Source organism: Chamaea fasciata, unplaced genomic scaffold (genome assembly GCF_029207755.1).
Source record: "Chamaea fasciata isolate MVZ Bird 193981 ecotype frontalis unplaced genomic scaffold, bChaFas1.0.hap1 SCAF_15, whole genome shotgun sequence".
Lineage (NCBI taxonomy): Eukaryota > Metazoa > Chordata > Aves > Passeriformes > Sylviidae > Chamaea > Chamaea fasciata.
The window spans coordinates 16,202,847-16,217,639 of NW_027094100.1; the positions used below are offsets into that span (position 1 = coordinate 16,202,847).

The following is a 14,793-nucleotide window of genomic DNA, read 5'->3' on the forward strand; positions in this document are numbered from 1 at the left end:
TCGGGCGAGGCGCCGCTGTCGATCGTGGCGTCGCCGGGCGGCTCGTACAAGGTGGTGACGGCGGGCGCGCTGGACCGCGAGCAGGCGGCCGAGCACCGCGTGACGGTGGTGGCCCGGGACCGGGGCAGGCCGGCGCTGCGCAGCAGCGCGGAGCTGGTGCTGGAGGTGTCGGACGTGAACGACAACGCGCCGGTGTTCGAGGAGGCGGCGTACAGCGCGTACGTGGCGGAGAACAACGCGGCGGGCGCGCTGGTGCTGCGCGTGCAGGCGCGGGACGCGGACGCGGGCGCCAACGGGCGCGTGAGCTACTGGCTGGCGGGCGGCAGCGCGGGCGCGGCGGGCGCGGCGCCGCCGGTGTCGGTGGAGGCGCGGAGCGGCGCGCTGTACGCGCAGCGCTCTTTCGACTACGAGCGGTGCCGCGAGTTCGCGGTGGAGGTGCGGGCGCAGGACGGCGGCGCGCCGGCGCGCAGCTCCACGGCCACGGTGCGCGTCTTCGTGCTGGACCGCAACGACAACGCGCCGCGGGTGCTGTGGCCGGCGGCGGGCGCGGGGGCCGCGGCGCCGGGAGAGGCGGCGGCGGCGACTCCTTTCGAGGTGGTTCCGCGTTCGGCCGAGGCCGGCTACCTGGTGGCCAAGGTGGTGGCGGTGGACGCGGACGCGGGGCGCAACGCGTGGCTGTCGTACGAGCTGGTGCAGGCGTCGGAGCCGGCGCTGTTCCGCGTGGGGCTGCACAGCGGCGAGGTGCGCACGGCGCGCGCCGTGTCCGAGCGGGACGCGGCCAAGCAGCGTGTGGTGGCCGTGGTGAAGGACCACGGGCAGCCGGCGCTGTCGGCCACGGCCACGCTGCACGTGGTGCTGGCCGAGAGCTTGCAGGAGGCGCTGCCGGAGCTGAGCGAGCGGGCGGCGGGCGCCGAGGCGCCGGCGGCCGAGCTGCAGTTCTACCTGGTGCTGGCGCTGGCGCTGCTGTCGGCGCTCTTGGTGCTGAGCGTGGCGCTGGCCGTGCTGGCGCGGCTGCGCCGGGCCGGGCCGCCCGCCGTGCTGCGCTGCCTGGGCGCGCAGCGCTTCTCGGTGGCCGGCGCCGCCTTCCCGGCCGACTTCTGCGAGGGCACCTTGCCCTACTCCTACAACCTGTGCGTGGCGGCGCCGGCCCGCGCCGTGCCCGAGGCCGCTTGGCCGCCGCCGCCGCCGGTGCCCATCCTGTCGGCGGAGGAGCTTCTGGGCGGGGATTCCTGCGAGAAGCCGTACTCGAACAGCGGTGGAATCCTGGGAGAGGCGCCTGCCGAATCTGATGTACCGCAGGTTTGTAAAGGGTCACCTTCTTCTGTTTTAAAAACTTTCTGAAATGTCATCCTTGTTTCCGGGTATTCTCTGCATAGTGTCAGTGGGGACTCGTCATGAATGTTTCCACGTAGTGGCGGAAATTTTTCACTTTTTCTCGGTAATAGCTTCCGTTGACAGGCTTTGACTAGAGTTCTCCTTTCGATTCTCGTTTTTCCTCCATGCTTCCCGGTGTCTTGTTTTTGTGAGTTTCGCTTTCCTGTCTCCGTGGTGGATTGAAATGAGGAAGGGACTATCCCCCGTCCATGGAGAGCAGGAAGCCCTTGGTGCTTCCTTGGTCACAGGTTCAGCTTCAGCCGCGAGGTTTTCTCTTCAACACTTGAGCTCTATAAATTCGAATGTGTTAGCAGTATTGAAAGTAGATCCGTATTCTGTGGACGGAGAACGGCTGATTCTGCATGACGGGGGAAATTAGAAAACCCCGACGCCTTGTGTTGGAGCTTTCATCCTTCCTGAGTGATTTCTTCAGAAAGGCTGTCCTCGAAACTCCTGTATAGCTTCACGCAAACCCGTTCGTTAAATTTTGTCTTGTCTCTATCAGATTTAGAAAGGGATCGAATGTGGAAAGTTCTGTTCTGTATCCTGAGTGAAAAAAAGAGATTGTCACCTATTTTGGGGAGAATGCTGTAGTGGGACTAGATGGCTCCCTTTCTGCGTCCTGGCTGGCAGTTTTCTCTGTTTTGCTCTTAATGATATTTATTTCGTACACTGCTGAGAGTGTTGACTGATTTTTGTTTCAGTGATTTTTTTTCTATCCTCTTTACGCAGAGAGTTTGGGGAATTGAGGAGGGCTGGGGTCTATCTCTAACGGCAGATTATTGCAATTCTGTTTCGTAGGATAGATATCTGAGATAGGAAAAGGATCGGATACCAGGGAGATTATCCAGACGACGGTTTGGGCATGTTACTCAGTTCCATTTGCACACTGATTAGTGGTCAGCACGGGTTCAAGACACAGTTGCATTTTTTGTTTTGTGTTTCTGTAATTCTTTTCTTGAAAGCAAATCTTGCCAACGTCCTCAAGAAATACGTAGATGAATAGTTTACTAATGAGCTTCACTGCTTTTCACATTAATTTTGGAAAAAAACCGTCAAATGATCTGACTTAATATGGGTGTGTATTAACAAAGGAAACACTAGCTTTATCTCTAGGAATGAATATCAAATATTTGAAGTCCTGAAACTTTTATTTGACAGTTTTAGCTTCATCTTTATTTGCATCTGTATTTCAGTCCTGTAACAATTGGCTCCCTGACTTAAAAATGCATGGAATAGCTCTCATCACACTTGTGTTAATGAACCCGATAGCTCTCTGTTTTCGGGATGCGGTATCTTCCCGTTTTCTCTCTGAGAGCCTGTTGTTGAAGATGCTTTTGAACAAAAAGGGGTAAAAGTAACAATAAGCTACAGAATAAAATCTGAAAATGTATTTTAATTTAAATAGAATGGCATTAGTAAGTCGTTAGATTCCCGTGCGATTAAAGAACCACGCCCGCGCAATGCCTCTGCCTTCCTCCCGATCGTGATGCCCTGGAGGATCAAGGCAGAGATGGGCTGGAGAAATGTGGAGGCAGGAGATCGGCGCTGGACGAAAAGCGACGTCTCGGTGGCTCCTGTCCCGTGTGTGCAGCAGGGCCGGCGGGCAGCGCTGGGCAGCGCTCGGTGGCTGCAGTGCCGGGAGGAGGCTGCGGGCGCCGCTGTTGACCGAGAGGAGCGAGAGGAAGCTCGGAGCGCTACCGGCAGCCCCGCCCGCTGCGGAGCGGCTCGATCACTCTCCCGCGGCCGTGCGACCTCCGATCGTCCCCGCGGTGCGGAGACGTACTGAAGGGGGTCGAAAGAGCCTAGCACCAGCGGCCGGCAGCAGAGCGCGGGTGCTACAGCGCGATCCAGATCGGAGAGCGGCGGCGGAGAGCTCCCGAACGTGCTGTGGTGCCGGCGGCGGAGATGTGCGCGGCGGGGAGGCGCTGGGGCCGGCGGCAGCGAGCTCTGCTCTGGGCCGTCCTGCTGGCGGCGTGGGAGGCGGCGTGGGGGCAGCTGCGCTACTCGGTGCCCGAGGAGATGCCCAAGGGCTCGTTCGTGGGCGACGTGGCCAAGGACCTGGGGCTGCAGCTGCCGGCGCTCCGAGATCGTGGCGTCCGTATCTTGGACAAAGGTAGGACTCAGTATTTCGCTCTGCACGGGAAGACGGGACATTTAGTGACGGCGGAGAGGATCGACAGAGAGAAGCTGTGCGAGCGTGTTCAGCAATGCGTGCTGCGCTGTGAGCTGATAGTGGAGGGGGAAATGAAATTCTATGAAATTGAAGTGGAAATCATAGACATTAACGACAACGCTCCCAGCTTCCGAGAGACGGAAAAAGAATTGAGAGTGAGCGAGATGACTGCTCCGGGCTCGCGGTTTCCCCTCCGAGAAGCAGAAGATGCAGATTCGGGACGGAATTCTGTGCAGAGCTACGAACTGAGTGGCGACGAGCACTTCTCGCTGGCCGTGCAGGCGGGGCCCGGCGGCGATCAGCGTCCCGAGCTGGTGCTGACGAAGGCGCTGGACCGGGAGGAGGCGGCGTTTCACGAGCTGGTGCTGAGGGCGAGTGACGGCGGCGATCCGGCCCGGACGGGCACGGCTCGGATCCGCGTGAAGGTGCTGGACGCGAACGACAACGCGCCCGTGTTCAGCCAGGCGGAGTACACGGTGCGTGTGCCCGAGGACGTGCCCGTGGGCTCCGTCCTCGTCACTGTCAAGGCCACCGACTCCGACGAGGGTCTGAACGGGTTGGTGAAATACAGCTTCCATAAAATTTCGGACCGGGCGTCGGAACTTTTCGACCTGGACTCTGAGTCTGGAAAAATAGTCGTTAAAAATGATTTGGACTTCGAGAAAATCTCCTCCCATGTTCTTGAGGTGCAGGCACATGATGCAGGAGAGCTTTTTGACACGGCGAAAGTTACTGTGACAGTCACAGATGTCAATGATAATGCGCCTGAGATTTCGGTACAATCAGCACTGAGCGGGATTTCCGAAGACTCCCCGTCCGGGACGGTGGTCGCCCTGTTTCATGTCCAGGATCTGGACTCGGGGGCGAACGGTGAGGTGCGCTGCTCGATCGATGGTAATGTCCCCTTCCGCCTGCAGAGCTCTCATGGCGGCTACTACAGCGTGGTGACAACGAGGGAGCTGGACCGAGAGCAGGTGTCGGAGTACAACGTGACGGTGCGGGCGGCCGACGGCGGGTCGCCGGCGCTGCAGAGCAGCGCGGTGCTGGCGCTGCGGGTGCTGGACGTGAACGACAACGCGCCGGTGTTCGCGGAGGAGCGCTACAGCGCGCGGCTGGCGGAGAACAACGCGGCGGGCGCGCTGGTGCTGAGGGTGCGCGCCACGGACGCGGACTGGGGGCAGAACGCGCGCGTGCGCTACCGGCTGTCGGAGGGGCGGGTGCGGGGCGCGCCGCTGTCGTCGTACGTGTCGGTGCAGGCGGAGACGGGCGCGCTGTACGCGCTGCGCTCCTTGGACTACGAGCAGGTGCGCGAGCTGCAGCTGTGGGTGCGTGCGGAGGACGGCGGCGCGCCGGCGCTGAGCAGCAACGTGTCGGTGCGGCTGCAGATCGTGGACGAGAACGACAACGCGCCGCAGGTGCTGTACCCGCCGGCGGCTCCCGCGGCGGGCTCGGGCGGGCCGTGGTCGGGCGTGGAGCTGGCGCCGCGCTGGTCGGAGCCCGGCGCGCTGGTGGCCAAGGTGGTGGCGGTGGACGCGGACGCGGGGCAGAACGCGTGGCTGTCGTACGAGCTGGCCAAGGCCACGGAGCCGGGGCTGTTCCGCGTGGGGCTGCACAGCGGCGAGGTGCGCACGGCGCGCTCCCCGCTGGCCCGCGACGCGGCGCGCCAGAGCCTGGTGGTGGTGGTGAAGGACCACGGGCGGCCGGCGCTGTCGGCCACGGCCACGCTGAGCGTGGTGCTGGCCGAGAGCGTGGCCGAGCTGCTGGCCGAGCTGGGCAGCGCGGCCGAGGCGGCGGCGCCGGCCGAGGCGGCCGGCAGCCTGACGCGCTGGCTGGTGCTGGCCGTGGCCGCCGTGTCGTGCCTCTTCGTGGCCTTCCTGCTGCTGCTGCTGGCGCTGCGCCTGCGCCGCTGGCGCCGCCAGCACCTGCTGCCGCCCGACAGCGGCGCCCTGCGCGGCGTGCCCGTGTCGCACTTCGTGGGCATCGACGGCGTGCGCGCCTTCCTGCAGTCCTACTCGCACGACGTGTCGCTCACGGCCGACTCGCGCAAGAGCCAGCTGCGCTTCTCGGGCGCCAGCTGCTGCGACACCCTCCCGGCCCGCCCGCTGCCCGACGAGCCCGCGCCGCTGCTCGGGGAGGAGGATGTGGCCGCCGCCCTCCCCGCGGATCCTGCCGCTCCCTCACTCCCGGTGAGTTCCTCGGGCAATATAGCCTCCGCGGCGCTTTCCGCTTCTGCTCTGCGATTCTTGTCCTCCCCGTGGTCTGTTTCCTGTGCACGGAGGTTTTCTGAGAAGTACAGCAGAGCTTTGTTCATTCTAGTGTTATCTTCTGGTGCCTCTTGCCGAGGGAGGTGGGGGAGTGGTCCGTGCTCTGCTTTCCGGGTCTTTGGGGATGTAGATGTAGTGAGGCTGATGGTAACAAAAGCTGTGTATGAGTGTGGTTTCTTCGGGTACCAAGCAGTTTTTATGCCATGGCATGTGTAATACCCCTGTTCCTTTCAGTATTAGCTGTTCTGACTGGATGGGTTGCATAAGTAGCAAGTTGAGGTTTTCATTCTTTGCTGGTTCAGCTGTCTTCCCAAGCCTACATCTGCTTGATTGGGATGAGAGTATCTCTACTGTAATCTCGACTGCTCTGAGTGTAACTTCGCTGCTCATGCTTTGTACTCTTGTCAGCCTTTCTGTATAAATGATGGTGAGTAGGAAATATCTTTGCATTCATCTGATCCTTCAGGAGAATGGGTACAGCTGATCCTTTGATGATGTCTGTGTGACTGATATGAAGATGAAGGAGTCTCTTGAAAGCCTCCCACCGATGGGTGGTTGTAGGTGGAGGAGCTAATAGCGGAGGGACTGGCAGAGGTGCTTTGTTGGTTTGCTGTCTTTAAAGGCTGAGCTCTGCCAGGTTTAGCTGGGTGTGCCTTGGGTGTAAAGTACAGGTCATGGCAAGAGCCTTGGCGGGGATGGGAGGGGAAAGATTCAAGGTGTAGAGATAGTCATGAGGAGAGGGTGATTGGTCCTGTTCAGACATTCACTGACCCAAGCTCTCCTGGAGCACTGCTCCTGTTTTCCTTTGGGAAGTCTGAGGTTTCTCCACAGAAGAGCAGTGAGCAGAGAAATGCAGCTTCCTTTGCACAGAGATGTGAAGGTGTCTGTGTGAAGTTGGTGGTGTGAAAAGAAGTGTTGTGGGAAACTGGGCCTTACATGTCGTGTGCCTGTAAATTGGAAGGGTCACAGATCACCCTGGGCATTGCGAAGGATTGTAACTTTGAGTCCTGTAGTTCTACATGAGGATCTGTTGAAGGTCAGAAGCAAATGCCTTTTCTCATTTATCTTTTCTTTGCCCTCCCTTAATATCATTCAATGCAATGTCCTCCTTCCCTAAATATTTGGCAAGAAGACATGTAATTCTGGCTGTATGGAATGCCCTGGCAAGTCTTTGTGTGTGTTTGCAGGTGGTGATAACTGTGAAACTTAACAGTTTAATTATGTGCTCATGACCCAGGTCATGTGGAAGCTTTGGAAAGAGCAGTTGGTGCATTCACTGCTTAGTAAACACCTGTATTAGTTATTTACTCTTAGTTACATGATCGAGAAGAGTGTGTCATGGTTTGTTCCTTTCTGTAGCTGTTTGCTCCCTTCCTTGCTCTTTGATGGTCTGAAGATGATTCTTTCTCCCTGCAAGTGTGTGGAGGATCGGGTCAATTGTATTTGCCCGGCTGTTCTGTACATGCCTTTCATGTTTACAGCACGAGGAGGACTTTCACAGGCATTTCTTTAACATGTCCCTGTTATCAATGCTTTTGTTTGTGCATGCACATGGTGAAGAGTCAAATATTAGCCATGGGAAGGAGACGTCTGAGCAGCTTCTCTTTTGGTGGAGTCTCTCTGCCCGTTTGAAGATCTGTGATAATGATGTGAGGCGTGAAGAGTTAGAGGGGATGGGTTGGCATGCACTGTATGAGGAGGTACTGGTGGAAAATGGCATGTGTTGTGTTGATTCCTAGGATTTATACCTGGTATTCTGAAAATACCTCTGAAGAAGTCTTATTTTTTGACATTGATTAGTTTGGACTCGAATTGCCCAGCTTTGGGTTCAGCATGGTTTTGCATTAAGAGTGATGACATGACACAGCCTTCAGAGAGCTCGTGTGTGATGTTTTCTTTGAGCTGATACTCTGGTGGCGGGGGCTTTAACAGAGCTGGTAAGAACTCATGTTCTTTATAGGATTTTACATTTCTTCAAAGTCTTGGGAGGAATAGAATAATCTTTGTTGTGATGCTTGGGATCTGAGAAGTTGTGTGTGCAGCTTTTCTTTCAACAGAATTTGTCTTCCAATTTAATTTTCCTTTAGTGTGATGTTTGGCACAGGGAAAGAGTTTGATCTGTCCAGAGACAGGGTCTGTGCAGGAGAGTGAAGTGGCTAAAAAAAGGTATAAATGTGCAGTTTGTCCTGGATTTTAGATGAGGCCCGGAGCTGTGGTTGTAAGCCTTTTTGTTTTCAGGGTCCAAGATATGACTGTATCTGTGGTGTGTGGTGTGACCTGCTGTGTGAGCATGACTACTTCTTACAAACTCATTTCCTTTGTGAACCTGTGACAGCTGACACAATCTGAAATGGGAATCTTTGGTTCATGCACTTCTGAGGGTTTCTAAATCTTTTTGTGTTTTATTTGTTTGTTCATTTCTTGTGAAGGAGTAAGGCTAGACCTCCTTTTGCCTGGCAATCCTGCAAAGAAATAAAAGCTGGTGAAGCTGATGAGGAGCACAGGAGTTGTTTAGTCTCAGAAAAGAGGAGGCCCAGGGAGGACCTCATTGCTGTTTATAATCACTTGAAATGAGGTTGTCGTGAGGTGTGTGTTGGTCTCTTCTGCCATGTCTCAAGTGAAAGGCCAAGAAGAAATGGCGTTAATTCGTGCCAGGGGAGGTTCAGATGAGATATTTGAAAATTTTTCTCTGAAAGAATGGTCAGGCACTGGAATGACTTGCCCAGAGAGGTGGTGGAGTCACCATCTCTGGAAGTGTTTGAGAGGCTTCTGAATGTGGCTCTTGGAGATCTTGTTCAAGCGTCTTGATTATGGTGGTGCTGGTCTGGAGTAGATGACTTTGAAGGTCTCTTCCAGCTTTGATGATTCTGTGATTGTGTGAAACACTAAAAGATGTCTCATAATTATCAGGGTGGGAGAGCAGTTCCCATCCATACCTTGAAGGTGGACATCAGCTGAATTTATGTTTCCTTCAAATGGGACTGAATGAAATGCTCTTTTCCCTGTGGCTGATATGTGGTTAGAAGCTGGGTGTTGTCCTTGATGCAAAAAAAAGGGCTTTGGATGCAGAGCCAGGAGATGGAGAAACTGGCTTTGAATGCAGAAAATCGATGTGTCAGGGTGGCTTTGGCTGTAAAATGGTTTGATTTCAGGCCTCATGCCAAGGTCATTGCTGAGGTCTGTGCTGTTTACTTTGATCCTGGTATCCCTGTCCTGAAAGGCAAAGCCTCTCCTCCAGCAGTAAAGCATTTCCTCAAAAAACTCTTCAAGTTGTGCCATGAGACTTGTGTAGAATGGCTTGTAATTTCTTTATGAAAATTCTGTTACACATTTGTAACTCCCAGAAACATAGTGATATAATGTGTCTTTATAGTTGCAATTAGACTTTCAGGTTTTTGTTTCCTGTAAGGTCTTGGTTTTTTTACCAATTTCTGGTGAGTGCTTCTTCTTTTGTAATTATGACTCTGATTTGGCAGCAAATACCTAATTGAACTACCAAGGACAGAACTGTGCGTGTGAGGCAGGTGAATGAAAAGGAAGACGTGAATCTGTTGTAATTTCTTAGAAGGGTGAAGTTGAGAAAGAGGCCTCTGGTATTTCATCTCTTTGGGAGACCACCGAATAGAGTTGCTGGTATCTGATGACTATTTTTGGTAATGAACCCCACTGTCAGAGAGTCCAGTTTAAGACTTTAGGGCTGCATTTGTACCTTGAGCCCTCACTGACTCAGTTCACAGAGATGAATTCCAATGCCCACAGTGAAGACCAAGAAGATTTCCTGGTGAATTTCTCTAACTGCCCCTAGTGTTGTAGGGCTTCCTTGCCTTGCTTGCTTGATCTATGTTTTGCTTTTTTTTTTTTTTTCCTGCTTGGTTTTCTTTCCTTCTGAAGGTTTCATTGTAATTGTCAGCCTTACTCCATTCAGCAATACATCCTGTATTAGTGTCTCTTGTCCATGCTACAGCAGGTGTGAAAGGTTGGAGGTACCTTTGAATTCTGTTACTGTTGGGGTGCAGAGAGGTAAACATCACCTTAGCAGTATCTCTGTGGAACACTGTGTGTGATAAAAGAGGGCAGGAGATTTCCTCTGAGCCATTAGTTAGATGAGCCATTCTCTGTTGGATGACTGCTAATCTTTTAGTTTGGTTGTTTATCATTCATGTGTTTTAGAATCCTTCAGTTTCTTATCAGAATGCTGACGAGCAGATAAATTTACCTCCCTTCTTGATACGATAATGGTGCTTTATTCCATCATGATAAATTTTGCCAGTGATATTAAGGGCCAGTAGTAAAGAAACAGGTGTGCAGCATGGGAGAGAAGACAGGAGACCTCTATGTGAAAGTATAGAAGAACAGATGGTAATTTCCCTTGTTTGTGGAATATGAGACATAACATATGCTTGTGCCTGATGGAGTGCCATGCAATTGGAATTGTTTTTGGTCAGTAAGTGGGGCCTACAAAATGTTGATGCACCTGGTCTGTACATTTCCATGTGTTCCTAACTCTAGTCTTTTGCTCGAGTGCAGGGGCAGTTCCCACACACACCTGTGATGTTTACAGCTGTAAAGAGGAAGGGTTTCATAACCACATGTGTGCATAGCCAGGAACACTTTGTCTGTAGTGTCAAAATGCAGAAGCATCTCTGCTGCAGTCCTCAAAGTGCAGAGTGGCCACCGAGACCAGCCAAGACTTCCATGAACAGATCAGGAACCAGTGTGAGAATGTGCGCAGAGTGTCTCCCACTCAATCACCCAGACCATGCTGGGCACACACCCTGAGGCTGTTAAATGGCTGAGGAAGAGCCTGGATAGTCTCCTCCCAAGAGCTTTAGACCCTTGGACTCCATGTCCAAGTGGAAATCAGTAATACGTGATGTCTATACTGGGATCAAGGCTATTCAGTATCTTCATAGACAATGGTATCAAGCCACCCTCAGCTAATTTGCAGCTGACACCAAGCTGAGTTGATCATTGAGAGGTCAGGGATGATGTTTATGGATAAGCTGGAGGAGTGGACCTGTACAAACTTCCTGAAGTTCAAGAAGGCCAAGTGCAAGGTCCTGCACACGGGTCAGGGCAATCCCCAGTTTAAATAGAGAGTGGTGGAGTGAGAGCAGCCTTGCAGAGAAGTGCTTTGGGTCACTGATAAACGGGACATGAGCTGTCAATGTCCACTTGCTGCCCAGATTGCATTTAGGGTTGTATAACAAGTAGATTGACCAGCAAGAATGAGTAGGTTGTCCTCTTCCTCTACCCTTCTTTGACCACATGCATTGTCATAGAACTGGAACATCTCTGCTATGAAGAAGCTTTGACAAATCTCACATCCTTTTGTCAGAGAAAGGAATGCTTTGACTAGAATTTATTGTGTCTTCAATTTATAAAGAATACTTACAAGAAAATTTGAAAAATATTTTTTAGGTTTAGGTTCGGCATTTTTTATGATGAGGATGGTGAGGCAGTGGATTGAGTTGCTCACAAATACTATGGATGCACCACCATTGGAAGGCTTGAAAGACGGGTTGGATGGGCCTCTCAGGAACTTGGTCTAGTAAAGGATACCCCTGCCGTGACTGATGAGTGGATTAAATTATTTTAAAGGATCCGTTCAACCCTGAGAATTCTTCGGGTGTATATAATAGTAATGGTAGCGTTGCATTTCTATCAAGAGGTCCTCAAATGTGGAGATGCAAAAGAGGTAACTTTTCTGAATCAGAAATGTTATGCTTGGCATAATGATAAAAACATTGCTTTAGGCCAAAGTATGCCTCAGCCTCATTCGACCCAAGGAAGGAAAACAGAATTGAAGATTCATGACAGAACACTTACAGATTTCCCTGCCTTTACACATATAAAGTGTTTCCTTAGTTGTGCCTTGATATTGTTAAGACAAACGGAGTTCGTTTATTTATTGCTTTCAATAAACATTTCCTTCTCTGCATTTATTGCAAATCAAACAGATGGCCTGAAAGCCTTAGGCAGCGCATCTATTTTACAAACGCATTTGAAATCGCGTTAAACCCCCGAGCCCCGCCCAAAGCCGGGCCCCCTGGAGCGCGGCCATCCGGCGGCTGCAGTGGCGTCGCGGCGCCTCCGGGTGTCGCTGTTGGCCGCCGCCGAGCGGCGCTGGAGCCGCGGCCGCCGCAGCGTCCTGCCCCCGCAGGCTGCTCGCTCGCCCGGCGCCGGCCACAGCGCCAGCGGCCCCGCCAGCACCAGCAGCAGCGGCGGCGGAAAGAGGGGGCGAAAGGCGGCGCTTGTCGGGGAGCAGCGGCGTCCGAGGCGGCCCTTGCGGGCCGGCTGCGCTGCGGCGGGCCGAGCGGGCTGTAGTGAGAGCGAGAGCGGCTGGAAGGGAGGCGGGGCAGCGGCAGGAGTCCGGCAGGAGCGCGGCGAGCTGTGGCCACAGAGAATGGCGGTGAGGCGGCGGCAGAGGCGCGGGCCGGGCGGCGGGCGAGCGCTGCTGGGCGCGGTGCTGCTGTGCGTGTGGTGGCGGGCGGCGGCCGAGCGGGTCCGCTACGCCATCCCCGAGGAGCTGGGCAGAGGCTCGCTGGTGGGGCCGCTGGCGCGGGACCTGGGGCTCAGCGCCGACGAGCTGCCGGCGCGCAAGCTGCGGCTGAGCGAGGAGAAGCAATACTTCAGTGTGAATGAGGAGAACGGGAACCTGTACGTGAACGAGAGACTGGATCGGGAGGAGATGTGCGGCGAGTCGGCGACCTGCTCCGTCAGCTTCGAGGTTTTGGTGCACAACCCGCTGAACGTTTTCCATGTCCAGGTGTCCATCGAGGACGTGAACGACAACTCTCCGACCTTCAGGAAGGCTTCTGTAAACCTCGACATCGGTGAATGGACGCTTCCCGGTGCTCGGTTTCCGCTGGAGACGGCACGAGACGCAGACGCAGGAAGTAACTCGCTGCTGACTTACCAGCTCGCCAGCAACCCGTCCTTCAGTTTAGCGTTAAAGGAGAACCCCGGTGGAAGCAAACAGCCGGAATTAGTGCTGGAGAGAGTGTTGGACCGAGAGAAGCAGAGTTCCATTGAATTGGTGCTGACAGCGGTTGACGGTGGGGACCCCGCGAGATCCGGGGCTGTGCAGCTTCTCATCAATGTAACAGATGCCAACGACAACCCACCCGTGTTCAGCAAAAGCGTATACGAGGCGCGACTGGCCGAAAATCTTCCAGTTGGGTCGGTGGTGCTGCAGGTACGGGCCACGGATGCAGATGTAGGCTCCAATGGGAGGGTCTCCTACTCCTTTGGCAACGTCCACGACGACGTCCCTTTGTTGTTCTCTGTCAACAGTGACAGCGGGGAGGTCAGGACGGTGGGTTCCCTCGATTACGAGGAGAAGAAACAATACATCTTCGGCTTGGAGGCGACGGACGGGGGAGGACTCACCAGTCACTGCGAAGTGCAGATCGACATCATCGATGAGAATGACAACGCGCCCGAGATCACAGTTCTCTCTCTGTCTAGCTCCGTGTCGGAGGATGCGCCGACTGGCACAGTGGTGGCCGTACTGAAAGTGCGGGACAGAGACTCGGGCGAGAACGGTCAGGTGTCGTGCGAGCTGTCGGGCGAGGCGCCGCTGTCGATCGTGGCGTCGCCGGGCGGCTCGTACAAGGTGGTGACGGCGAGCGCGCTGGACCGCGAGCAGGCGGCCGAGCACCGCGTGACGGTGGTGGCCCGGGACCGGGGCAGGCCGGCGCTGCGCAGCAGCGCGGAGCTGGTGCTGGAGGTGTCGGACGTGAACGACAACGCGCCGGTGTTCGAGGAGGCGGCGTACAGCGCGTACGTGGCGGAGAACAACGCGGCGGGCGCGCTGGTGCTGCGCGTGCAGGCGCGGGACGCGGACGCGGGCGCCAACGGGCGCGTGAGCTACTGGCTGGCGGGCGGCAGCGCGGGCGCGGCGGGCGCGGCGCCGCCGGTGTCGGTGGAGGCGCGGAGCGGCGCGCTGTACGCGCAGCGCTCTTTCGACTACGAGCGGTGCCGCGAGTTCGCGGTGGAGGTGCGGGCGCAGGACGGCGGCGCGCCGGCGCGCAGCTCCACGGCCACGGTGCGCGTCTTCGTGCTGGACCGCAACGACAACGCGCCGCGGGTGCTGTGGCCGGCGGCGGGCGCGGGGGCCGCGGCGCCGGGAGAGGCGGCGGCGGCGACTCCTTTCGAGGTGGTTCCGCGTTCGGCCGAGGCCGGCTACCTGGTGGCCAAGGTGGTGGCGGTGGACGCGGACGCGGGGCGCAACGCGTGGCTGTCGTACGAGCTGGTGCAGGCGTCGGAGCCGGCGCTGTTCCGCGTGGGGCTGCACAGCGGCGAGGTGCGCACGGCGCGCGCCGTGTCCGAGCGGGACGCGGCCAAGCAGCGTGTGGTGGCCGTGGTGAAGGACCACGGGCAGCCGGCGCTGTCGGCCACGGCCACGCTGCACGTGGTGCTGGCCGAGAGCTTGCAGGAGGCGCTGCCGGAGCTGAGCGAGCGGGCGGCGGGCGCCGAGGCGCCGGCGGCCGAGCTGCAGTTCTACCTGGTGCTGGCGCTGGCGCTGCTGTCGGCGCTCTTGGTGCTGAGCGTGGCGCTGGCCGTGCTGGCGCGGCTACGCCGGGCCGGGCCGCCCGCCGTGCTGCGCTGCCTGGGCGCGCAGCGCTTCTCGGTGGCCGGCGCCGCCTTCCCGGCCGACTTCTGCGAGGGCACCTTGCCCTACTCCTACAACCTGTGCGTGGCGGCGCCGGCCCGCGCCGTGCCCGAGGCCGCTTGGCCGCCGCCGCCGCCGCCGGTGCCCATCCTGTCGGCGGAGGAGCTTCTGGGCGGGGATTCCTGCGAGAAGCCGTGCCTGAGCGGCAGCGCCGTCGTGGGAGAGTCGCCCGTCGCTGCCTGCTTACCACAGGTCTGTAAAGGGTGGGCTCTTTCCTTTTTCCGGCTTTCCTGAAGGTCGTTCCTTTTGCCCTGGTTTTGTCTGGGTGGTGTCGATTTTGAGTCCTCATCTTTGTGTCTATG

The 14,793-nt window shown here is 56.3% G+C and overlaps 2 protein-coding genes across 2 annotated transcripts in view; both read left to right on the forward strand.

Moving 5' to 3' along the window:
- Window positions 1-14,793, forward strand: part of LOC136297530 (uncharacterized) — a 156,826-nt gene that overhangs the window by 29,981 nt on the left and 112,052 nt on the right. The gene's annotated exons all lie outside the window — the stretch shown is intronic.
- On the forward strand, window positions 11,987-14,725 carry LOC136297489 (protocadherin gamma-B5-like). The gene has a single exon (XM_066197433.1). The coding sequence runs from the start codon at window positions 12,221-12,223 to the stop codon at window positions 14,723-14,725; it is 2,505 nt and encodes an 834-aa protein (XP_066053530.1). The 5' UTR covers window positions 11,987-12,220.